Source organism: Gopherus evgoodei, chromosome 11 (assembly GCF_007399415.2).
Source record: "Gopherus evgoodei ecotype Sinaloan lineage chromosome 11, rGopEvg1_v1.p, whole genome shotgun sequence".
NCBI lineage: Eukaryota > Metazoa > Chordata > Testudines > Testudinidae > Gopherus > Gopherus evgoodei.
Genome location: NC_044332.1, coordinates 22,606,924 through 22,627,819, shown reverse-complemented (window position 1 = coordinate 22,627,819; position 20,896 = coordinate 22,606,924). Strand labels below are relative to the sequence as shown.

Here is a 20,896-nt window from a genome sequence, read left to right as displayed (position 1 = left end):
CCATGCAATCTATACTATCATTTATGTCATCTCTGAAGAAGAAGCTCCCAATTGCTGGAAGTAGAATTGATCACAGTTTAATTTTGGGATCATAGGATGAACCCACAGCATTACTGAAGATCCTCTGTAATGCTCCCAAATACTGGCTTTTAAAATGGTCCTTTCCCACCACTGCTTGCTGGCAGCTCTGCTACAGAGATGGGGTTTCCAAGGACAGCATCTCTGAGCTTTGTGGCCCCGCAGAAATGACAATAAGCTGCTAACAGTACATTAAAAAGAATGTGGGGCAAAGGGAAAATTATCATATCCTCTACTGCTAATAGGTTTTGGTGCCTGTGGCTACAACCCCTAGAACTTTAACACCAATCCTACGTTACTAAAGACTGATGGTAAATCCAACTCTCCCCAGAAAATCGCATTCCAAGGAAGTACCACCTGCTTTGCCCTTTACTTAGCATTGGACAGAATAAAGCTATCGTTTCTTCCACAGATTTATTACCTCAGAGTTCCCTATTTCCTGACAGTCAGAGAATAAATTAACATTCTTTACTGTACATTAAAAATGAGAGAAGAAAACATTTTCGGCTGGAAGCCAATGCCACTCTCACAGACTGATATACACAACTTCTCACACCTAGGTACGTATATTACACTTTTCTCATACTCAACCCTAATACAATAGATTTAAAGTATAGCTGTGTAAATTAGTCAATGCTCTCCAACAGCCCCAGTCAGAGAATTTATAGCAATACTTACAAAGCTGAGAGCGTGAGTTTAGATACGAAGCCTTGTAGGTACTGATGGAGTAAGGCAAAATGAGCCTTTAACATTGCTTGGTTCTCTTCCCATTCCTGATCATTCAGAAACCACCACACACACAACAGAAAACCTCTGGTCCTAAAATTGTGTGTACTTGGTTTTCCAGATTTACAAAGGCGCTTTAGCGGGTCTTTATAGCTCATGGTGCAGGACATAAAACTATATGATTTTCACATACAGAGGTTACAAGAGGTGGACTGGAGGCAAGAGGGAGTATTTTTCTTTCTGAAAAGGATAAATGCAATGCCAGAATGTACAAAGGCATTCATATTAAGCTGCTTCATTTTTTTTTGTTAATTTATTTAAATACAGCAACTTAGTTGCTTTTCTACATAAATTCAGACGGTGCTTTGACCCTGAACACACAGCATCAGTTGAAACAAATAAGGAAAAAACAAGATCCTAGAAAACAGCAAAAGCTTTCATGACAGCATTGGTACATAAACGTCACTCTCCACACTCTGAGGAAGAGGCACAGTCCCATGTATGACAACTGTGCACAAACTGCTTTGACTATGACTGTTTATGCCTGTGTACATTTTCCAAACCTGGGTGGTTTAAACTTCACGATTCCCCTTCCAGTCACAGGGAGTTGTAAAGCTAAGGCTTTCCACATGGTTTTCCTTACTTTTTAGGCAAACTAGTCAATTTCTTTTCTGAGCCTGGCCTAAGGTGCAGAGAGAGACTAGAAAGAAAGCACCACTGAAATCATGTACCTGATATTTGTATTTTACTGTACATTTTCTCCTCCTCATCAAGGTCATTCTGTGTGAACAGAAATAAAACATCCACAAAAATTAGAGAGTGGGCATTAAAAACTGAAGGTATTTGTCAGAGCTGTCTTTGTTCAAGTAGTAGTTTTTGGCTATATCTGTGTACAAACTCATCAGTTTAACTAAAAGTTGAGTCATTTAAAAAAAAAGTACTGAACTAAATCAATACAGAGTTCTAAACCAATTTAAGAATGTCTACATGGGTTTCCACCAGTTTTCTTCAAACTGATCTAATTAAACAAATATTTTTAGTTAAACTGGTGCAACTTGTATGTGTATGGACCAGTCCCTTTGTGTTCATTTCAAATGACTATTTCAAGGCACAGTATGGTGCTGAGTCTTTCACTGTTTTTTTCGATAAGTTTCAAGTGTTATCTAGTCCATTGTGTGCTCAAAGTGAGTAATATGGTAAATTGCACTCTATAGTCACTGGACTCGCACATGTTGTCCATTTGCATGCTAACAACATATGGAGGGTGGGGGGAGAAAGGATATGGAGAGCTGGTGATGATGTTAAATAAAAATGCTATATACACACACATACACTCATCATTCTATCCCCACTGAATGGGAAGCACCATTTATCCTAATAAATATAAAACAGATCAGTCAATAAGAGTAGAATGCAATAAAATGTGTCTTTTCAGATTAAAATTTGTTTTCATCAGGCAAAATGTTGAACTCTGCCTAGGTGTTATTTAATTTAATCTAATTTGAACAATTTCCAAACATCAGCTTGATTAATTTCAACAGCATGATGTTATGGAAAAATTTACTGTACTGGGGTTCTCTAGAAGAGAATTAATAAAGGAGCCAAGTTCTCAACTCTGAGTAACACAAGGTTTTAAGACTTCCCAGATTTCTAGTGGGAATACTTCATAGCACAAGCATGCTTTCTTTTGGGAGTTAAACCCACTAAAATTATTAAAAATTGAGATCAAATGGTGGTGTAAAACCCAAAGGAAATCATACGATAGTGGAGAGATTTTTATCAAATGAAAAAAAAGTAGAAAATAAAGTTTTTACAGCACACGCACACAAGGTAATCTCCCTCACAGACAGACAAAGCTAACATCTATGATTTGATGTTCAGAAACCAGGGCATTTATTGACACTTAATAGACTACAGAAAACCCTCCATTATTGCATAAGAAAGCAGGCTTTGCCTAGTAGAGATTCTAAACAAAGGCCACACAATACGCAAGCCTCTCTCAAGCACAGAGTGCCAAACTCCAATGACTTCAATGGAGTGGAGCCTGATTACACCAGGACTGAATTTGGCCCAGAGTGCGACTACATACCTTTCCTAAATCCACTGTACAAAAAAGAGATAGTATCAGATCTGCAGAGGAAGCCAAAATTAACTACACTCCCCCCACACATACCCTGGTGAGAGACTGCAACTCCATTTTTCAATACAACACGTCTTATGGAGGGACCAATCCTGCAAGCCTTCCAGATGCAGAACTGCCATTGACTTCAATGGGACCTCTACACAAGATGGTTTTCATGACTCGGCCCCCATTTCAATACAATTCCATCTGCAACACAATTTATCTGGACAATTCCCTCTGTCGAAGGTCATATAGTATATTTAACAAAAAAAAAATTGTTCTCCCCTCTGATACTACCATCGTTCTAGATGAGCAAAACTGAAAGATTTCTTAAATCTGATTTGGTTTCCACCAATTATGTACTTTTCATGCTAGAGGGGCATTTTGTGTAACATGGACCATGAAGAGGAATTTTGAGTCAGTCACTTTCACAATCTCAGGCACTAGAAGAAAGCTGAATTTAAACAAAAAATATATATATTTGTTATCCAATTCCCCCGTACTTTCTTTTAAACAAATGCTAATTCTGACAGCATCCCTTCAAGAACTTCATATCAGAATTCACGTAGCAAAGAGAGCTTCTCTTCTGTTCTCTTCCTCGTTAAAATCCACTGCCTAGTCCCACTAATTAAAATGGAAGGAACCTCTAGAATTTAACAGTTCCCAGTTCTTTAGAGCTACCTGAATTTCAGCATTGAAGAGCTCCATCCCACATTCCCATGGAAACAAAGTGACAGCCATATTTGCCTAGTCTCCTGTGTAACTGAATAATTTCCACTCTTGCAAATCATACTGTGCAACACCAAACAACAAGATAAGCTCAGCAACAACACTGCCATAGCTCCAAAATGGTATCAGCAGAAGACCCTGCAACAATTCTGAGAAATGAACATCTCACACAAATACTAATAAACAGGAAATACTTCTATTTAAGCTTCACTAGCTGAACCTGTTCATAATTACACGCCTATTCTAAAGTGTGACAAACGGCTTTTTGAGAAAAGAGAGGCCATTGAGTATTAGAAAAGACAGTTCACCATTCTTATCTTCACCTCATTTTTACTGAAAGCATTGCTCAGCTCTAGCTTGGAGGTGATGTGAGATCTTACACATAAAATCCTACAGACTCCAATTAAAGATTTAATATTTAGGACACATGATAGACTGAATAGATGCAAAGACACTGTTTCTAAAGTGCAGCATACCTATCACTATTTGAGAGCAATCTCTCTTGAAACAGGCTCAGGTCATGGCAATACAGCACAGTGGAGTGGTTGAAGAAACAGCTCAAAAACTTCAGCAGGTATTAGTTATGTTCCCTCAGAATCACTTTCAAGCGATCCATAATCTTAAATATAATTACATTTGACAGAATATAAGCTGTTGGCAGTTAGCCTGTTTATAATAAAAGCTTGGTTTAGGTAAATGGACTGTACTTCAGTCTTTTAAATAACAAACACAAACCTACAACAGTCTTGTTATGAGGTAGAAAGTTCTTTCACTGTAAATGTTTTTACTGAGGACCGGGGGAATTACTTTGCAGCTTGTTTTTCACTAACCACTTGGAACCATGTGAAAACCACTACACGTATCCAGGAACATGGCTAACTGGAATTCTATACATTAGAATTAGAGATTATATTAAGATCATCACAACAGTATGGTGTTGCCCCAATATAAAGATTAGCTCAGCAGGGCAAAAACTTCATCTTTCCACAATCACAACGCTTGCCTACACAGCACTCCAGCTTTTTTAGGTTACTTGTGAGCTAATGGACATTTGTACTAGGACTGGCAGAACTTCACCGGTTAACTCCTGCTCTTTAGGGGTTTATATACTGGTTGCAAAAATTTGCTCTGGATTGAAATTTGGCCTTGAAGAAGATCTCAGCCTCCAGATTTATTTTTTCAAATACTATAGCATGGCTCCCTTTTTGGGAGGGCTGAGGGGACAGAGTACAGACATTACTTTTCTCCACCTTTTTCCCCCCTCCAACTCTCAGTATTCAATACAACCCTAGTCAGGAAACATTCTTCTACATATTGTGTTGTAGCCAATGGTGATGGGAAACCACAGCAAACTGTTTACATCATTTTACAGCTTCCAGTCCTTCTGAGGCATCAGTCTCCCTACTAGCGCCACTCTCCCTGCTCTCTAGTATTTTCACAAATAAATCACCAGCAAACCTGCAAATTTCCCCCAGTTCTGACAGTTTAACCAGCCCAAGAATTCTTTTTCTAAGTGAAACACAGCTACACTGTTTAACAGGAAATGCTCTAGGCCACTGGGCCATGACATGAATCTATTACCAAACTCAGAACACGATTTGATAATACTCCAGTTTTACATAAGACTATATAAATAAAATGCACTTAACTGGGATGTTTAGACTAAAAAGAGACATAAAAATAGGTATAATGCTGAGTCTCCATGCCCCTCTCATCCTACTGCATTCCCAGTAGGAAGTTGTAGCTCATGGGACACACAATCACCCTATATCCCAAATAAGAGAATCTCAGCTGCCTCTGATAACCAAGCACAAAAGGATGGGAATTCAGTGTGTGTCATCTCCTCTGGTTTAAGCAGGCACCCCCTTTCCCCACCCTATGTGTTAGCATAGGAGTTTTGTGTCTGCATTTTCTTCACTGCCTAAGACATGCCCATAGGCTAGTATGTCTCCACTGCTCCATTGTTAAGGCAAGGATGATAACGCATAGCACAAAGTTGTGTTGTGAGGTTCTGAGAGTCTTGGATGACAGGCAGCATACAAATGCAAATGATCATTGCTATTATTCTAACCTAAAACTCTACTTCCCTCACCCCTCTTCTCTCCTACAAAAAAAGCCAACAGAAAACACTGATGTCCATGAAAGTTGTATGCATGTGTCAAGAGCAGTATATGGCCTTAAAATAGATATTAAAAAGCAAACATGAATCCATTATAGCACCTTCCTAAATAAAACAACTAAGTTGTTTTCAATTTCCTTTTTAAAAATACCCTGCAGCACTACTTTACAATATGAATTAATGGAAAATGTACTAAGATTTCACTTAAAAATAGTGAAGGAAGCCCTTCTGGAATTAAATTGGTATTTTAAAAAAAAAGCACCTTAAGCTGTTACGTGATATTTGCTTTTGGTTCCTAGAACTTAAAAAACAGGGCTGGAGTTTTGGGGTTTGTACGTTTTCTTTTAATTAAGCAACTAAAGTTTTTTTTAGGGGCTAAGATTCTCTAACTTTGGGTAGAACTTGGCATAATTTTAGTGACCATGTTATAAAGTCTTTAAAACTAGAATAGACTTGTGACTTTGGCAGCGCTAGTAGGTGCCACCATACTGTATAAATTTTAGAGTAAAAACCCTTCTAGCAGAAACATTTTAATGAAGGTTCTGTTACATAGTCTCCAAGCAGTGGAATGCATATCTTGGAATGTAACAGCACAACTTTCTTTCTTGTTTTAGATTTCATTTCTGAAGAAGAGTTAAGTAACACACTCCGACTGGTTTTGGCATCTTCACTTGGTCTCACTATTAAAGTTCTCTCCCTCCTTGATCCCCAGCCCTCTGTGCACCATCCCAACAGCAAAGTAAGGGAACAAGAGTAAAGGAAGAATCAGTCCTCACCTTACCTAAGAAGTAACTGACGGAGGGACTGAGGGGACTGCTACAGTTAGGCTGCTGCGCTCAAGTCCAGTTCCAGACTCCAGCAGCAAAGAAAAGAGGGGATTGATCTGTAATCCTCACCTTCACGCCCTCTTCCCCATTGCCATTTAGACTATGTCTACACTAGAAAAACTGCTCATTTCTGAGACTGCGTGTCAACCATGGATGCAGCCAAACTGGTGCCAGGCACAGTTTAGCAGGAAACATGGAGAAGAGCAAGCCACAGTCAATCCCTTGTTAACAACTCGGGTCCAAGCACGGTTACTGAAACAGTCCTGAACACAGGCTGACTTTGTCTACACTTTCAGCAGCAGTTCCGCTGCTCCCATTGCTGAAATCCATTGTCAGCAAGAGAGAGTTTTTCCAAGCACAGACAGAACCATCGAGACCTTTCTACAGACAACACCGAGCAAATGTGAAGGAAGGAAGGAAGGAATCCACACCCTAGCAAGGAGGGACGCCAATGCGTTCTTTCTGTCCCTTTTAGGAAGCAGCTGATCTGTTCCATTCGCATTCTCTGTCAGCACACTGCCTGCAAAAAGCCTTCCGGGGGAGTGGGCATGGGGCACGAGCACATCGGAAATTATGACTCAGCATCTTGAACTGAGGGTCCAGTCACAGTCTGGTTTGTCTCGCATGGAGGGTGCCAGTACTTTGATCTGTGTTAACTGAAGGAAGGAAAGCGAGGGCTGCAGAGGAAACCTTATACCTTTGCAGCAGAAGGAGCAGTACCATAGCTCTGTTTAAAATTTAGCCCCCTTTTTAGTAATGCTCTCCTAAGAGCTGGTACCGTACATTTACCATGTGTTTTTTAGCAGTAGCCATGCCTTTACCAAACAGGTCACAAGGGAAAGGAATTCCATTTAACAGCCACCAGAGCTTCACAACTACATATTTACTTTGTTCAACCAGCGCACTACATTTAGCCACAACCTCCAGAGGGCAAAAGGATCTGCTGGGGCAGACCTACTGTGTGGATTTGGAGGCGTCAACTACCCATGCTTTGGGGACTCTCCAAAAAGGATTGCTACAACATGGTACACACACGACTATATTGGAAGGACTGGCACCTCATCTAGTGCAGAAGGCAACTGCGTGCTCACTTAGAGGCCATTCCTTCTCCCTCTCCCCTAAAATCCCCTAAGTTTATGTGGGTGGCATGTGATAATGATCATCTCTAATCATAATGGAGTAAGAAAAGGGAGAATTAAACAAGTGACAGGAAAAAATATTTTACTATTAAATCAACCATGGTTACAGAGATAACGCCTAACCTTAGCTTTAGCATCCTAGTAGTATCTAGTTACTATGCATTCATCCATATCTGCCCTTGTGAAGAGCCCAAGTCAAAGATCTTCTACCATAATAAATATAAACATCAGCTAACAAACAAGATGAAATAAAACTAAAAAACATTACTGTTCCTCTGCATTTTCTCTAAGTCTAAAAATTGGTAGTGTGTATGACAGGTCCACCTCATTTTTCTTAATGATGTTTTTATTATTCTTTCACTCAATTAAAGTAGAAATGGATATTGCATCTTCTGACTGTGTAATTGTTATTGTAATCTGTTTTCGATCACTGCTTGGGAAATGGGTCCAAAACAACATAAACTATCCACAGCCTCAGAATACAAGTCATTTTCTTTTACTACAATACTTAAGAGACATCTATCGTGTAGCTCTGCTCACATGTTTGTATTATGGCAACAAAGTTATTTGTAAGTTAGGAAAAGACATTACAAAAAATCACCTTTTACTCCAAAGTAATGTATAACACATAATTTATAACTTCATTCCTTAGTAGCCATTCACAATATCAAGCCTGAAAACTGTGCACATTTAATTTTTAATATATAAAGAGAGGAAATTTATACAAACTAAAAATATAGCACAAAATAGAAATTTATATTATTTTGGCTATATGGTCTAGTTATGGTTTGGAAAATAACTTGCTTCATTTCCAATATATGCCTATCAGTGATATTTATGACAAAAGAACTCTCCATGAGTTTATATTAATAGGATACATGGTATTTTACGTAAGTTTGCCCACTTATTTGAAGCTTCGGTCCAAATGAGCAGCAAGTGAAATGAACAAATAGTGGGTGATATTCAGGGATAGATGAAGTAGGACATTTGCTTTCATATAAGATGCTAATATAATAAGTAAAACATCTTGAAAAAGAGTAACCTTGCGGCTAATGCAAGATGAAAAGCAAGGTTTTGGTATGAAGAATTTCCACAAACAGCCCTTGCCCGATCTAGTTCTTTTGAAAACACTTGCACGTCTTAAAAATAAGAAAGAAAACAAAACATACACACAGGCAAAGGAGGACACTGGACTGGGAGCGGTTTATATTTCACTTTGAAAATGCAATGTGCATATGGCCAAAGTGCAGGATGCATCAATTTCATAGGAAAAAGTAGTTGGATGGTAGGGTTGGGTTGGTTTAAGGCTTCCACTTAACCTTCTTACCTTTGCTGGCATTACTGCAGACAAATTTATTACATTATTCTGACTCCTTAATATGACATGTCCTGTAACCAACCCGCTGAAAAAAGAAGTGTTAGTTTGACCTCAGGGACAGCAGCATGACTAACAAGGCACAGACTGGAATCCATGTAAACAAGACATGTACTTAACTCCTGTCCACAACTACCTGTCCCTCTTTTTCATTCTCTCTCTATCCCTCACAGAATTTCATACAGCTGATACACGTTATAGTGCTACTTTTTTTCTTAACAAAATTGAGCACAGCAGCTACTAACAATTTAGCATTTGACACAAGGTTTAAAATCTCTACTGCAGACACGCACTCTCCCCTCCGGCATGCAAATGAAAATAATAGAACTCTCTGGCTCATACTGCACTACTTTTACATTTATAATCATTTGACGCTGCTGTAAGTCATCCTTGCAGCTTTGTGTCAGGCAGAAAAATTCACCAGTGCATAGGTCTTGATCTATTAGCAAGACTGATTTTCATATTTACTCTAAATGTAGACTTAAAAAAAACAACAGAAGAATCTTACAAACTTATTGTAAGTTCTTATCGCATTAGTGGTCTCTAAAATACCTTGCTCGCTAACAGTTACAACTTTTCATAACTTTTGGGGGGGGGGGGGAAGATGGGAATAATGTTATTTTCGGCCAGGTTTAAAATAAGCATATTTATCAACTATTTCAATCTTTAAGGAAAGGTATCTGAACCTTTTCAGATGATATTATAGTGACAAGCCATTATTAAAACTATCATTCTCTAACCTGAGAGAGGTACAATTCTAAATACCTAATTCAATATTTTCCCTCAGTACAAAGACTAAAGAACAATTATCCACAAAGTGTTTGCTTCAAATAATTAGCTTTTATGAGAAGTTACTGTAGCCATAGCCACTTTTAAAGTAGATTTTGTAAGAACTCAATTTCAAATCTGCAACAATGCCAACACGGTTGCCATTTAACGGAAAGAAGGGTTGTTGTTTTTTGTTAATATAATGTATAAATGCAGTAAAAACTTTGTGAATGAACTGAAGAACCTAACAAAGGCAGGCTAATGATAGCATTTTTAATTGTGATGAAAATGTAGTTTCTGCATTTCGTACCACTAACAAATTTAAATTAGTTTTTAGGTAACACAGAAAAATATATATGTTTTAACTGACTAGCGTTCAGCAACACACACCAAGCTAAAATACGGCGGGGGGGGGAGGGGGCGCTAGGAAAGATTAAATTGTTATCGGTTGATAAACATCAATTTCACAATATACACACAAACCAACTAAAAATATTTCCTTCTATAATAGGAAAAATTTACAGATAGGCAAAGTAAGAAAAATGCTGCTTGAAAACTTATTAGAGTGTGATTTAAGGATATTTACTTTGTATATTTTGACATATGTAGCTGACAGTTTGTGTTTTAATAATATTAAAGATTTAACTTTTGGAATATCAGCACTAATTGTCATTAAATAATAACTGTCTGCCCCTCCATAATTGCATCCAACTGTGAAATTTTAAATTAATAAAAATTGTGGAGTGAGGGTATGCAGAAAACCCATGATTTTGAGCAATTATGAAAACTGAAATAGATAAAAAAATGCTTTAAAAATTATCTGTCACAATTATTTTAAAAAAATTAAATTCTCCCAAGCCTAAATAAAGGAGGGAACATTTTTAGCACGGCTAGGGACTATAAAATATTTCTCTCTGCAGCCATCAAATCCTCAACTGGCTTTTGTCTGTTGTGGCTTTAGTTCGTAACTCAGTTTCACTTATAGAACAATGTGAAAATGCATCAGTTGCAGTATAGCTGATAAACGATGAACCAAGCTTTGGTTCCTACTCTCTCTCTCAAAAACTATGCATTTTTAACACATTCTGCTATGTTCAAAATGTCTATTTTGTGTTGCCAAAGGAGAACACTCATTTGATAGCTACATATAAAGAGCCTAAATCAGACACTGCTTGAGCTAAGTGCTGAGCAACTTCTGTGTTGTGCAAAGCACCCGCAATTCACATCAATTCAAGAGGAGTTGATAATACTTAATGCCTTGCAGGATTGGGCCTTTAATCTTGAAATACATTAAATGTTACCAACAGGCAGGAAAAAAATCCTGTAAAATGTGTTAGCCAAAATAATTATCCAATTTAAGCTCATTATGCATAGAAAGATAGTAAATGAAGAGCAAACTTGACCAATTATAACTTTTGCAATAGAGATAAAGCTTTCCTAGTTTCCACTACTTTCAGTCATTTCAAAAGGACTTTCTACTTTAAAAAGACCATAGTGAGTTCAAAACAATCAATTTGTCAATTCTAACACTTTACACTACACATCACCAAAAGATTCTTAAATGGCCTGATAACTGTTCATTCACAAAAGTCAAGATTTCTCTTATTTAGGACACACAACAATTTTGTGAATGTGAACTACATACTGCAGCAAATGGTCTCAATTTTATAACAGCATAGATGTCAATTTACATTGCCATTCACTGTGTCATTTTCAGTGACAAAATATGTTATATGTGCCAGCTTCCTCTTTCCAGAAGGTCCAAAATATCACTGTGCCCCTTCTTGCTCATGCAGAAGGCATTAAAAATTAGTGGTTTTGCACTTTTGTAAAGCCATAAAAAAGTATTCCAATTATAATGTCAGTTGAAAATAAAGGGTTGTGTATTAAGGTATTGTATAATATGCGAGTGTGTGGAATACAGATTAGAAATATGAAGTGTGACATTTACTGATCACAGAAAGCTTATGACTACTTTATTACAAACAATTACATGAAAAACTAGTTTTCTTCTACTATTAAACCTTGCTAAAATATTTCAGATAGCAAAATAATTTCATTAGGAATAGGAAAACAATCATTTAGCTTCACCTTTAGGAGTTTAATCCATAACAGTAAAGTTTAATATTGTTTTCCTTCTTCAAATGATATCTAAGCTCTTTGTTTAAATTTGGTTGTGAAAATGTAGCTATTTAATTTTCTGCAGTGAAAGTTCCCCGCTGTTCTATACTGCAGCTATTTTGGCATGGACCTACCACCCTTCCATTGCATCAAACCAATTTTATTCTACGGGTCGCTGTCTGTTAGAATCACACTGACAGCACTTCTCTCAAAGAAATGTCCTGTAAATAATTGACAATAAATCTGTTCTGTCCTATAAGTACAGCAAAAGCACTGTTGACAGAGAGAAAGAAGAATTAACATTTAATTCCTCAAAGATGTTGGTCCCTTTTCTTTTCTTTGGTTCATGATGAAGATAATGGCATCAAGCAATTTACTGTGAGGAGGGGAAAAAAAGATGCTTATAGCTACTGCTGAACAGTTGTGGGCGGGGGGGGGGGAATCTTATTACAGCTAATCTTCAAGTCTCAAATACATAATGGTCAGTGGCTTTCTCTACATGGAACTTAGAGTTCCAAAATTACACGAACCATCAAATTTTGCCTAGGTCACCGAATGGGTGGATACCCTATGTTCTGTTTAATGCATATGTTCAATTGCATATATATTTTAACCAACTGTATCTTTAGTTTAATAACAGACCATGTATTGAAAACACAGAGAAGGGCTATTTTTCTGCCTCAGCAAAAATACAGATGATACACTAGATGACCCCAGAAGAGTGACTGTTACATTTATCCTCTTAAAGAGATCAGCTATGATCAGGAAAGAAAAATAATCTTTTTCAACACAAAAAGCAGCTCATTTCTAACAATTAATCAGTCTACATCTGCATTACAAGGAGATACCAGTGTTCCCTTTTCCTTATTTAAATTAGATAAGGGTTTTTTTTCCTAGCGATATACTATTAATGCATAAAACTAAGAATCTGCTTTCTATTTTAATTGATACTGAGTTAAAGCAAAAGAAAATGTAGGGTTTTCCAACTATATTGTATACATGGTATAAGATAGACTACACTGCATTGTCAACTCCTAAGCTAATAAGGCTTTGCGGCTTTCATAACTTCAATCCTAGACATGCTCAGCCCTTCCAAACAGCAAAAATACATTTTTCAGACAGTATTAAAATATTCTTCACCTAGATTTGAACAACATCTAAAACCTGTTACTTTACTTTATCTGATCTATTTATAAGGAACGTTCTCTATGCAGACAATTAAAACGTTTACAGTTATTGTAGGTAAACTTCAGCTCTAAATGATAGCCTAACAATTTAGAATATAATATCAAATGTGATCAATCTGCATGCATGAGTCTGTATAATAATGGATTCCCCCCACCTCCTGTAACAAAGTATATTCTTGAAACAGATATGGGATAGCAAAAATGAACTGGTATTCTTTTGTAAAACTAGCTGTAAGACACTGATTTTGATAGACACTACTTTTACCACACTTGATTGGCATTTCTCTATGTTGAGAGAGATATTAAAACAGATTTCTGAAATTTACCTATGAAGATCAAAATATGTTTAAGCTTTAATGTTAAAAAGCTGAGAACAATCAGGAACACCCACAGAAGAATGCACGGCATCAAGAAGATTTTTGATATTTGTAGCTTCCTATAAGCATTTAAACCATATGATAGATTTAAGTACTGCTCATGTAAATTAGTTACAATTGCTTGAAAGTTCTCTTTCAGACAGATATTATAAAATTAAATTGCATTTTAACAGTTAAATGAAGAAAAAGATAATTGCTATTAAACTGGTCTCAAACTCATTTAAGAAGCAAATATTACACAATTGCTTCCTGCCTAAAAGTTGATTGTGATATTTGGGTTCTACATTTAATTCTTCTATACCGAAGCATTAAACAGCACATTTACAATATTAATATTTTAAGTTACACTCGGACTCTGAACTCATTGTCTGTCTTCTTAGAAATAAAATACACAGATACAAATACAGCTCCATTTACAGACAGGTTTGCAAGCTTAATCAACAATTTTGCAAATCTGAATTTCCTAGCTATTAATCATTCTTTTTTCAAAATCCTTATGGAGTGAATTACTAACTGTGAGGGGAAGCCAATTCTAGTAAGTGAATGTTACCCAACAGGAATATAAAGCTGTCAACACCATAGTTCTCCTGCACACTCTAAATTCTCTCCCAGACTTCGTATGTTTTTTAAAGATATATTAGTCTTTTTTCCCAGGGACCCTCTATAAAACCTGCCAGTCAGGAACATCTGAGCACTTGTGTTTTATTACATACATGCTTTAAAACAGACTGGTTAGATAACTGGTGAAACATTTTGGAAAGTGTTGGACTAGCCAGAGCAAAACAAAACTGGACTCTAACACCTTCAGCTGAAGCGAACACCATTGTAAACAGTACAGAAACCTTAAATTCCCCTATTAAAAACAGCCATGTTTATCTTTTTGTGACCTACATGAGTTTACTACAGCTGCCATAATGGCCCTTTGAATTATGTACATTCACCTACAAAAGAAGTCAGAAGGCAAAATTTCTCTCTAGCAGAGCTGATATACTGTTTGCTGCACTTTATGTAAAATACTCTCACTGAATTTTTCAGTGAGAAAAGTGGAACATCCGTGCACTTAATATTTCTCTGGAAAGTCACTGTAAAAAAAAATGTAACGAACACTAAAAGTTATAAAACTTGTTACCACAGGTCATCAGTCCCGCCATAGCTTTAGATCATTTAAATTAAATTTCTCCATTTTTAATGAAAATGTACAGGAATACTTATTCTTGGGATTTAACTAAATGGGCATAATAGGGGGAAAAAATTCAGCATTTACCTACATAGAACAAATGAGGGGAAAATAAGAGTAATCAAAATGCGACTTGTTAGCATCTTATTGCTCTGGGGTTCAAATCTTAAAATACGTTCTCCGGAACTGAAAAAGATTGTAATAATATTGTCTCTAAATAGAAAAACATTGAAAATATTTTGTTTTTTGAAAAAGTACAAGTTTTTTCTAAAACGTTTTAAACTTACAAATAAAAATCAAACTAAGAGTTCATCAACTAAAGTCTTGGAAGTCATTTCACTATGCAACATTTCAATATAGTTTGCTTTTACTGTAGAGTCTTCATCTATGACTAGCATTGGAAAAGGGGTTTATTAATTTATTTTTATAGACACCAAGTTTTGTACATGAAAAAATACTATTTTCTAAAACTCTAATATATTTTTAAAAAGTACTCTTCAAATGCCAACATTTGAGTGTCACAATTAAAGTGACAAAATTATCAGCATTTCAGTGTATATTTGGAGCGATATGAACTTCTGAAACCGACAGACTCAGTTATTTGCATTCAAAATACACAAAGTCAAAGTAATGTGTTCATAAACATCAGATCTTAAAAAGAAAATGGGAAACTCTCTCTGAAAAATAGATACGCTAGTTTATCCTGAAAGCTTTTCTAAAAAATAAAAAATCAATCTTATACAATGCCATTATCTTATTAAAAAAAATCCCCCGTAACTACTTTAGCACTGAATATTATAGATCCTAGATCAGTATTCAGACAAAAATAATTTTATTCTTGCTTTCAATATGAAGAACTAATGAATAAACTGTATTATGGTACTCAAACTATGAGATACTCAGGCAAGCGGTCTAAAAAACACAAGGGGGGGAAATCACCATGATTCCCCTACATTTTAAACACTCCAGTCTACATTAAGCTTATAACAAACCAGACAGCAGTGAATGAAAATATAACCTCTTAAAAGTTTGTCTTCAGAAAGGAAAGTCTTCATGTTAAACTGAACGAAATGCTCCGCACTTCAACAGGCCAGAGTCAATCTGAACCACCAATATAATCACAGAACCCTGTAAACTTCCTCTGGCAAAGCACAGTTGCAATTAGAAAGCAATATATATATTCCAAAATGTTTGAAGTCATCCTTTTTTTAAGTGCATTTTAATAGATGTCCAAAACTTTAGTTCCAAGTTCTAATCCTTTCTTTAAAATGAAGCCACAGTCCTTCAGTCTTCTAAAAGGCACCTATGGCTATCATACTTACTTTCTAGCATTTTCAGAGAGAACTAGTTAGTTGGATCCCACTGTTAGCCAATGAATTATTTTCCTATTAATTTCTAATTGGTATAATACAACAAGCCTTTAACTGTAAAATTATTTCTCCCTTTGCATACTTTAAAAGAACAAAAATAAGAAGAGGTTCAATAAATGGAGATGATTCATCAAAAGCACAAGAAACTGCTGAACTTTTATACCCTTCATTAAGTAAATATACAGATCACTATGATTCAAAAAATACAAGCTGCAGCCTGTCAACAAACTTCAGCAGTTAGAAAGCCTACTGAGAAAAGATGCTTAAATCAACCATATAAATGACAAAACTGTTAAATTGAGTACACAGTCATGTGATGACAATATTAAAGTATCTTTTCCAAATGTCCTTAATACAGACCCTTTCTATTACGAACAGATTAGATTTTTGTATCCATCATGGGCTAGATTTAAAACACAAAAAAAACCCACAAACATACATTAAAGCATTAAATAATTACATTTCTTACTAAATATAAAGATGCCCACAGCCTGCTGTGAAATATTTCTCTTACTACCTGATCTGCTACAAAAGTTTAAAGATATTTTTCTAAATGTAATGTTACATTACATCAAATCTTGTCAACAGCAAAATTAAGAGGAAAAAGCAGGACATTTAAGAGGTCATCGGAGAGTTTAGCTTGAGTAAGTAGTTGCTTGAAAAAAAGCAGCCACTTGTGTCACTGAAACATGCCATAAACACAAAATTGAATAGCAACTAGGGAGCAGGGCAACTATCAAATTGAAAGCTCTACAGAGAGTAACTGTGCCAAAGCTACAAAATTAATCTGTAATAATTATGTTAAACAAACTGATCCTAACTATGTGTTTATGTCTTGCTATGTCCTCTGCATAACAGGTTAATTTTATAACTGTTCATATAAGTTCCATAAAGCATATACACTCTACAAGTAACATGTGTTGTAATACAATAGAGCAGGGTTTTTTCCCCCTCATTTAAAAGAATTCATTCATAAAACCATTAGGGTATTATTAATTATTATTATTATTATTATTATTTATAAATGTCCTGATATATTTTAAGTCACTAGTAAGATCATGTTAACTATAGTTAAGTGTTCTCCAATGCTCTCTTTTGCTAATAATTATCTACTGATGCATGAATAAAACTGTATTTTCCCCTCTAAAAATAAGGCCGTCATGCAATACACATTGTAATGTGATCTTTCACGGTCAGTTTATAATTATGTGCATTCAACAAACGAAATCCTGTTTAGAAAGCTTGGTGTACTTGGTCCCAATCCTGTTCCCATTTTTCCTCAGTAGGGGTAGGCTCAGGCCTTTTGTGAGTTGGCGCAGATACAGTGATGGATTAACTGTGGTGCTACAAAGGCCTTTTAATAAATATTTGGTGGAAAGAGTCGACATGAAATGAAGCCCTTACATGCACCCTTTTAGCACTGGGATACAGTTTAACAGCTAAGAGCTTTCCAGTAAAAGCTAGAACCTGCTAGCTGTGACATAAACCTGCCAACACCTCACACAGAGTGGCAACATGCCCAACAAAATGCCACTTTCTGGATAAACCACTTTTCTATTTAACAGTAAACGAGGCTGGTAGTTACTGATGAGGGGCAAATAGGGTATGGACAATTTGCAATCCACTTCCTGTAATCCTACACCCAGACAGAAAGCTTAATCAGGTGAACCCTGACACTATGCCATTGTAATTCAGCTGCCAGTCTGTTATGTATACATTAATACTACTGGATGGTTACCTCCCACTGATTTGGTCACAGAGCCATTGGGCCTCCCTCGGGTTCCCATAGGACTGCCATTCTGCTCCAGCCTGGCCACCTTCACTGGGGGAGGACCTTTGACATCAGGGCTGCCACTCCCTCTGTCTGGACTATCCCTTAGACAAGGACTCTCACTTCTCCGCTCCATGCTACTTTGACTTGGAGACAAAGTTCCCACAGGCAGATCACAGTAAAATGAACAAGGACCTAGAGAGAAAGAAACATACACAGTTCAGAGGTTTGTAAAGAGAGCATAACCAGGGAGTTCAAGAGATAGTAATCATCATTGTCGGCTCACTTTATCCAAATCAAGCAAACAAAACCCGGCTTTCAGAATGAAATACATTCTCTACAGTATGCAAGCGCTAAACTGCTTGAAACCCAGGTATTTGCACCAGAGTTGTTAATGCATTACCTACATTGATTTAAGAACAGGTAACTAACAAGTACTGACACACAACAGCTCACCAGCGTTGATCGCTCATTTGAAATGTGGCACAAACCATGTTATTACCGGAGACATTTACACCTTACATTTCTGTCTCGTGGGTCAGTTTAGAAAGTTGGGTACTTTGAAAAAGGCAGGTGTTTTAAGTAACTCCTGCACAGAAGTACCCCCAGTCACACGGACACAATTTAATGTGAAGACCCGATTGTGAATTAATACAGCGATATACGGAGACATCATCTCTCTTCGGAAGATCACTCTAAAAACTAATTGTGCGCAAACACCGCAAGGGTAACAACTGGATCTAAAAATACTCTGGGCTCCACGCAAATGTGACCTGGTACGTATGTTAGCAAACGGGCATTAAAGTCGGCACGTTTTTTTCAAAATAACATGCGACAGGTATCTTGATTACACGTCTCCGATCAAAGCGCCGTTAACACATCCCAGGTCAAGCCGCGTCTTAGTTCATTGATACTCTGAGCCACATGAAACTCAAGTTCAATTTCACTCCAAAACCTCCCCCCCACCCACCTCCGCTCTCCAGACCTCGCGTTCTAGCGCTAGTGTTTGCAAGGGAGATCGGCTTTGCAGGTTTGACTACACAGCGCAGTACAAACCAAGCCAGAAACCCCGCAAGAACTGCGTGCCGGGTTCCTGGGAATGGCCCCCCGGACACACCGGAACAACGGACAGGGCATTGCTGCAGCCAGAGCTGGTTCTCTCACAATTAACACCGCCGCCGTCATTATTTCCTGGACATCGTACATAATAAAACTAGCTGGCTCCTCCCGACAAAGGCTGCTGCGAGCGGCTCACCCACGCGGGGCTCGTGGGCGCGCTCCTGCTGTACTTACTGCTTATAGTCTGTCTGTAAGTTGGCTGAGTTGGGCTCTGTCCATGGATCAAAAGTAGAGAATCCAGGGTGGAAAGTTTTCTTGTTTCCTCCTTTTACGTTCGTGTTTTCTTCCTTTCTACTTCCTTCCCCCCTCCCCACCCAGCTGACCCCCCTTTTCCTTCTCCTCGAGTCCGAGCTTTAAGGTCCCGGGTCAGGGGGTCTTCTTGGGCAGAGCGGGCTGTCACGAGTCAGAGCCCCTTCCACAGAGGGCAGCCGGGGGGGTGAACAGGGGTGGAGGGGACGAAGTGAGGCGACTGGCTCCGAGGGGGGAGAGAGAGAGGCCCCACTTACACCTTCGGCGGAGAAAATCAATCGCGGGGGAGAGAGGGGGTGGCGAGGGGGAGGGAGGCCGCGTCTAAAGGGCCCGCTCTCCCGGGCAGCGGGAGGAGAAGCGGCAGCAGGAGGAGCCGGGAAGCGGGCGCTTGTGATCGCGGTGAAGAGGCGGCAGCCCCCGATGTGTCACTTTCAATCGCTCCCTCCTCTGCCAGCAGCAGCAGCAGGAGGAGCAGGAGGGACTCGCCACAGCGAGAGGAGAGAAATGATTATTAGTTGCGTTGAGTCATCAAGGCAAAGTGAGTCCTTTTTGGGGTTGTCCTTAGTTTCAGTGTCTGGATGTGTGTGTGTGTCTGTGTGTGTGCGGTTTCCCGTCCTCAGATCTTTGCATCCAAAATAGCAACCACCTCCCGCCCCTGCCTTCCTCCTCCCCCAATAAATAAAAGTCTCTGGATAAGCTCAGGTCAGGTACAGCGCGGAGAGAAGCAGCCCACCTGCCCCCCACCCGCCCTCCCTCCAAGCCAAGGCTGCCGCTGCTCCAGCCAGCCCCGCTGCCTGCAGAGGGGTGGGGAAGCAGGGAGGGAGGGAGACCCGCCTGGCAGGAAATTAAACACCAATAAATAAATAATGAACGTCCCCCCGGAGCGCGCACACAGGCAGGAGAGCCGGGAGCTGGGCCTGGGGAGGCAGGGTTAGGAGGCCAGCCCGGGGGAGGCGGAGCCGGAGCCGGGCGCTCTGCCCGTCTGTCCGCGGCTCCGGGCCAGGGGCTGGGGGGCGAGCGGGGCCCGGCCAGTGACAGCGGGAGCAGCCTGCCCCCGGCGCGTCGCAGCCTGCGCTGGAGGGTGCGCCCTCCGCCCGCTCCAACCTCACCCCCGGGGCAGCTGGACACGTGCAGCCCGGGGGCAGACAGAGGAGCGGCCTCCCCGGCTGCAAGGTGCAGCCGCAGCCCCAAGCGTCCACCAGCTCCGGGGCAGGGGCCAGCGGGCCGGATCGGGCCCCTCCAGCCCATCCCGGCGGCAGCCCCCCAGGTCCCGGGCGTGCAGGGGATGGGGGAGTCGGCCCGGCCAGCTCAGATCTCCCGGCCTCGCCGCTCCCTGGGCTGGGGATGGGGGGGGGGCTCTGCCCGCAAACACCGAACCCCTCCGCCAGCTCCCCTGCCCCGCCCGGGAGCAGCTCGGGGCCGCCCCGCAGCAGCCGAGGCGGCAGCAGCACGAGCTCCGCTTTAAGGTGGACCGAAGCAATTCCAGCCCCCTCCAGCTGGGCGTCCCCGCCGCTCGCGGGCCGGGAACCCCATGCCCAGCTCACGCTCCGACAGGCACCAACCGACTCGCCCGCCCGCTCAACGGCTCCTATTGCGGCCGGCCGAGCCCCCTTAAGGGGGCCTGCTTTTACGGTGGCGCCGG

General features: G+C 39.5%; 1 protein-coding gene across 3 annotated transcripts in view; it reads right to left on the bottom strand.

Annotated features, from left to right (window-relative positions):
* SATB2 (SATB homeobox 2) overlaps positions 1 to 19,898 on the bottom strand; it is a 157,167-nt gene extending 137,269 nt beyond the window's left edge. For 2 of the 3 annotated variants that reach the window (XM_030580906.1, XM_030580908.1), the window contains exons 1-2: positions 19,180 to 19,898; positions 17,854 to 18,081 (exon numbers count right to left, since the gene is read on the bottom strand). In XM_030580906.1, the coding sequence (XP_030436766.1) occupies positions 17,854 to 18,022 (169 nt within the window). In that variant the 5' untranslated portion in view covers positions 18,023 to 18,081; positions 19,180 to 19,898. Of the gene's footprint in view, positions 1 to 17,853; positions 18,082 to 19,003; positions 19,065 to 19,179 lie in introns of those variants that run through there. The other variant, XM_030580907.1, reaches the window with a different exon arrangement.
* Positions 19,899 to 20,896: the final 998 nt, after the last annotated feature.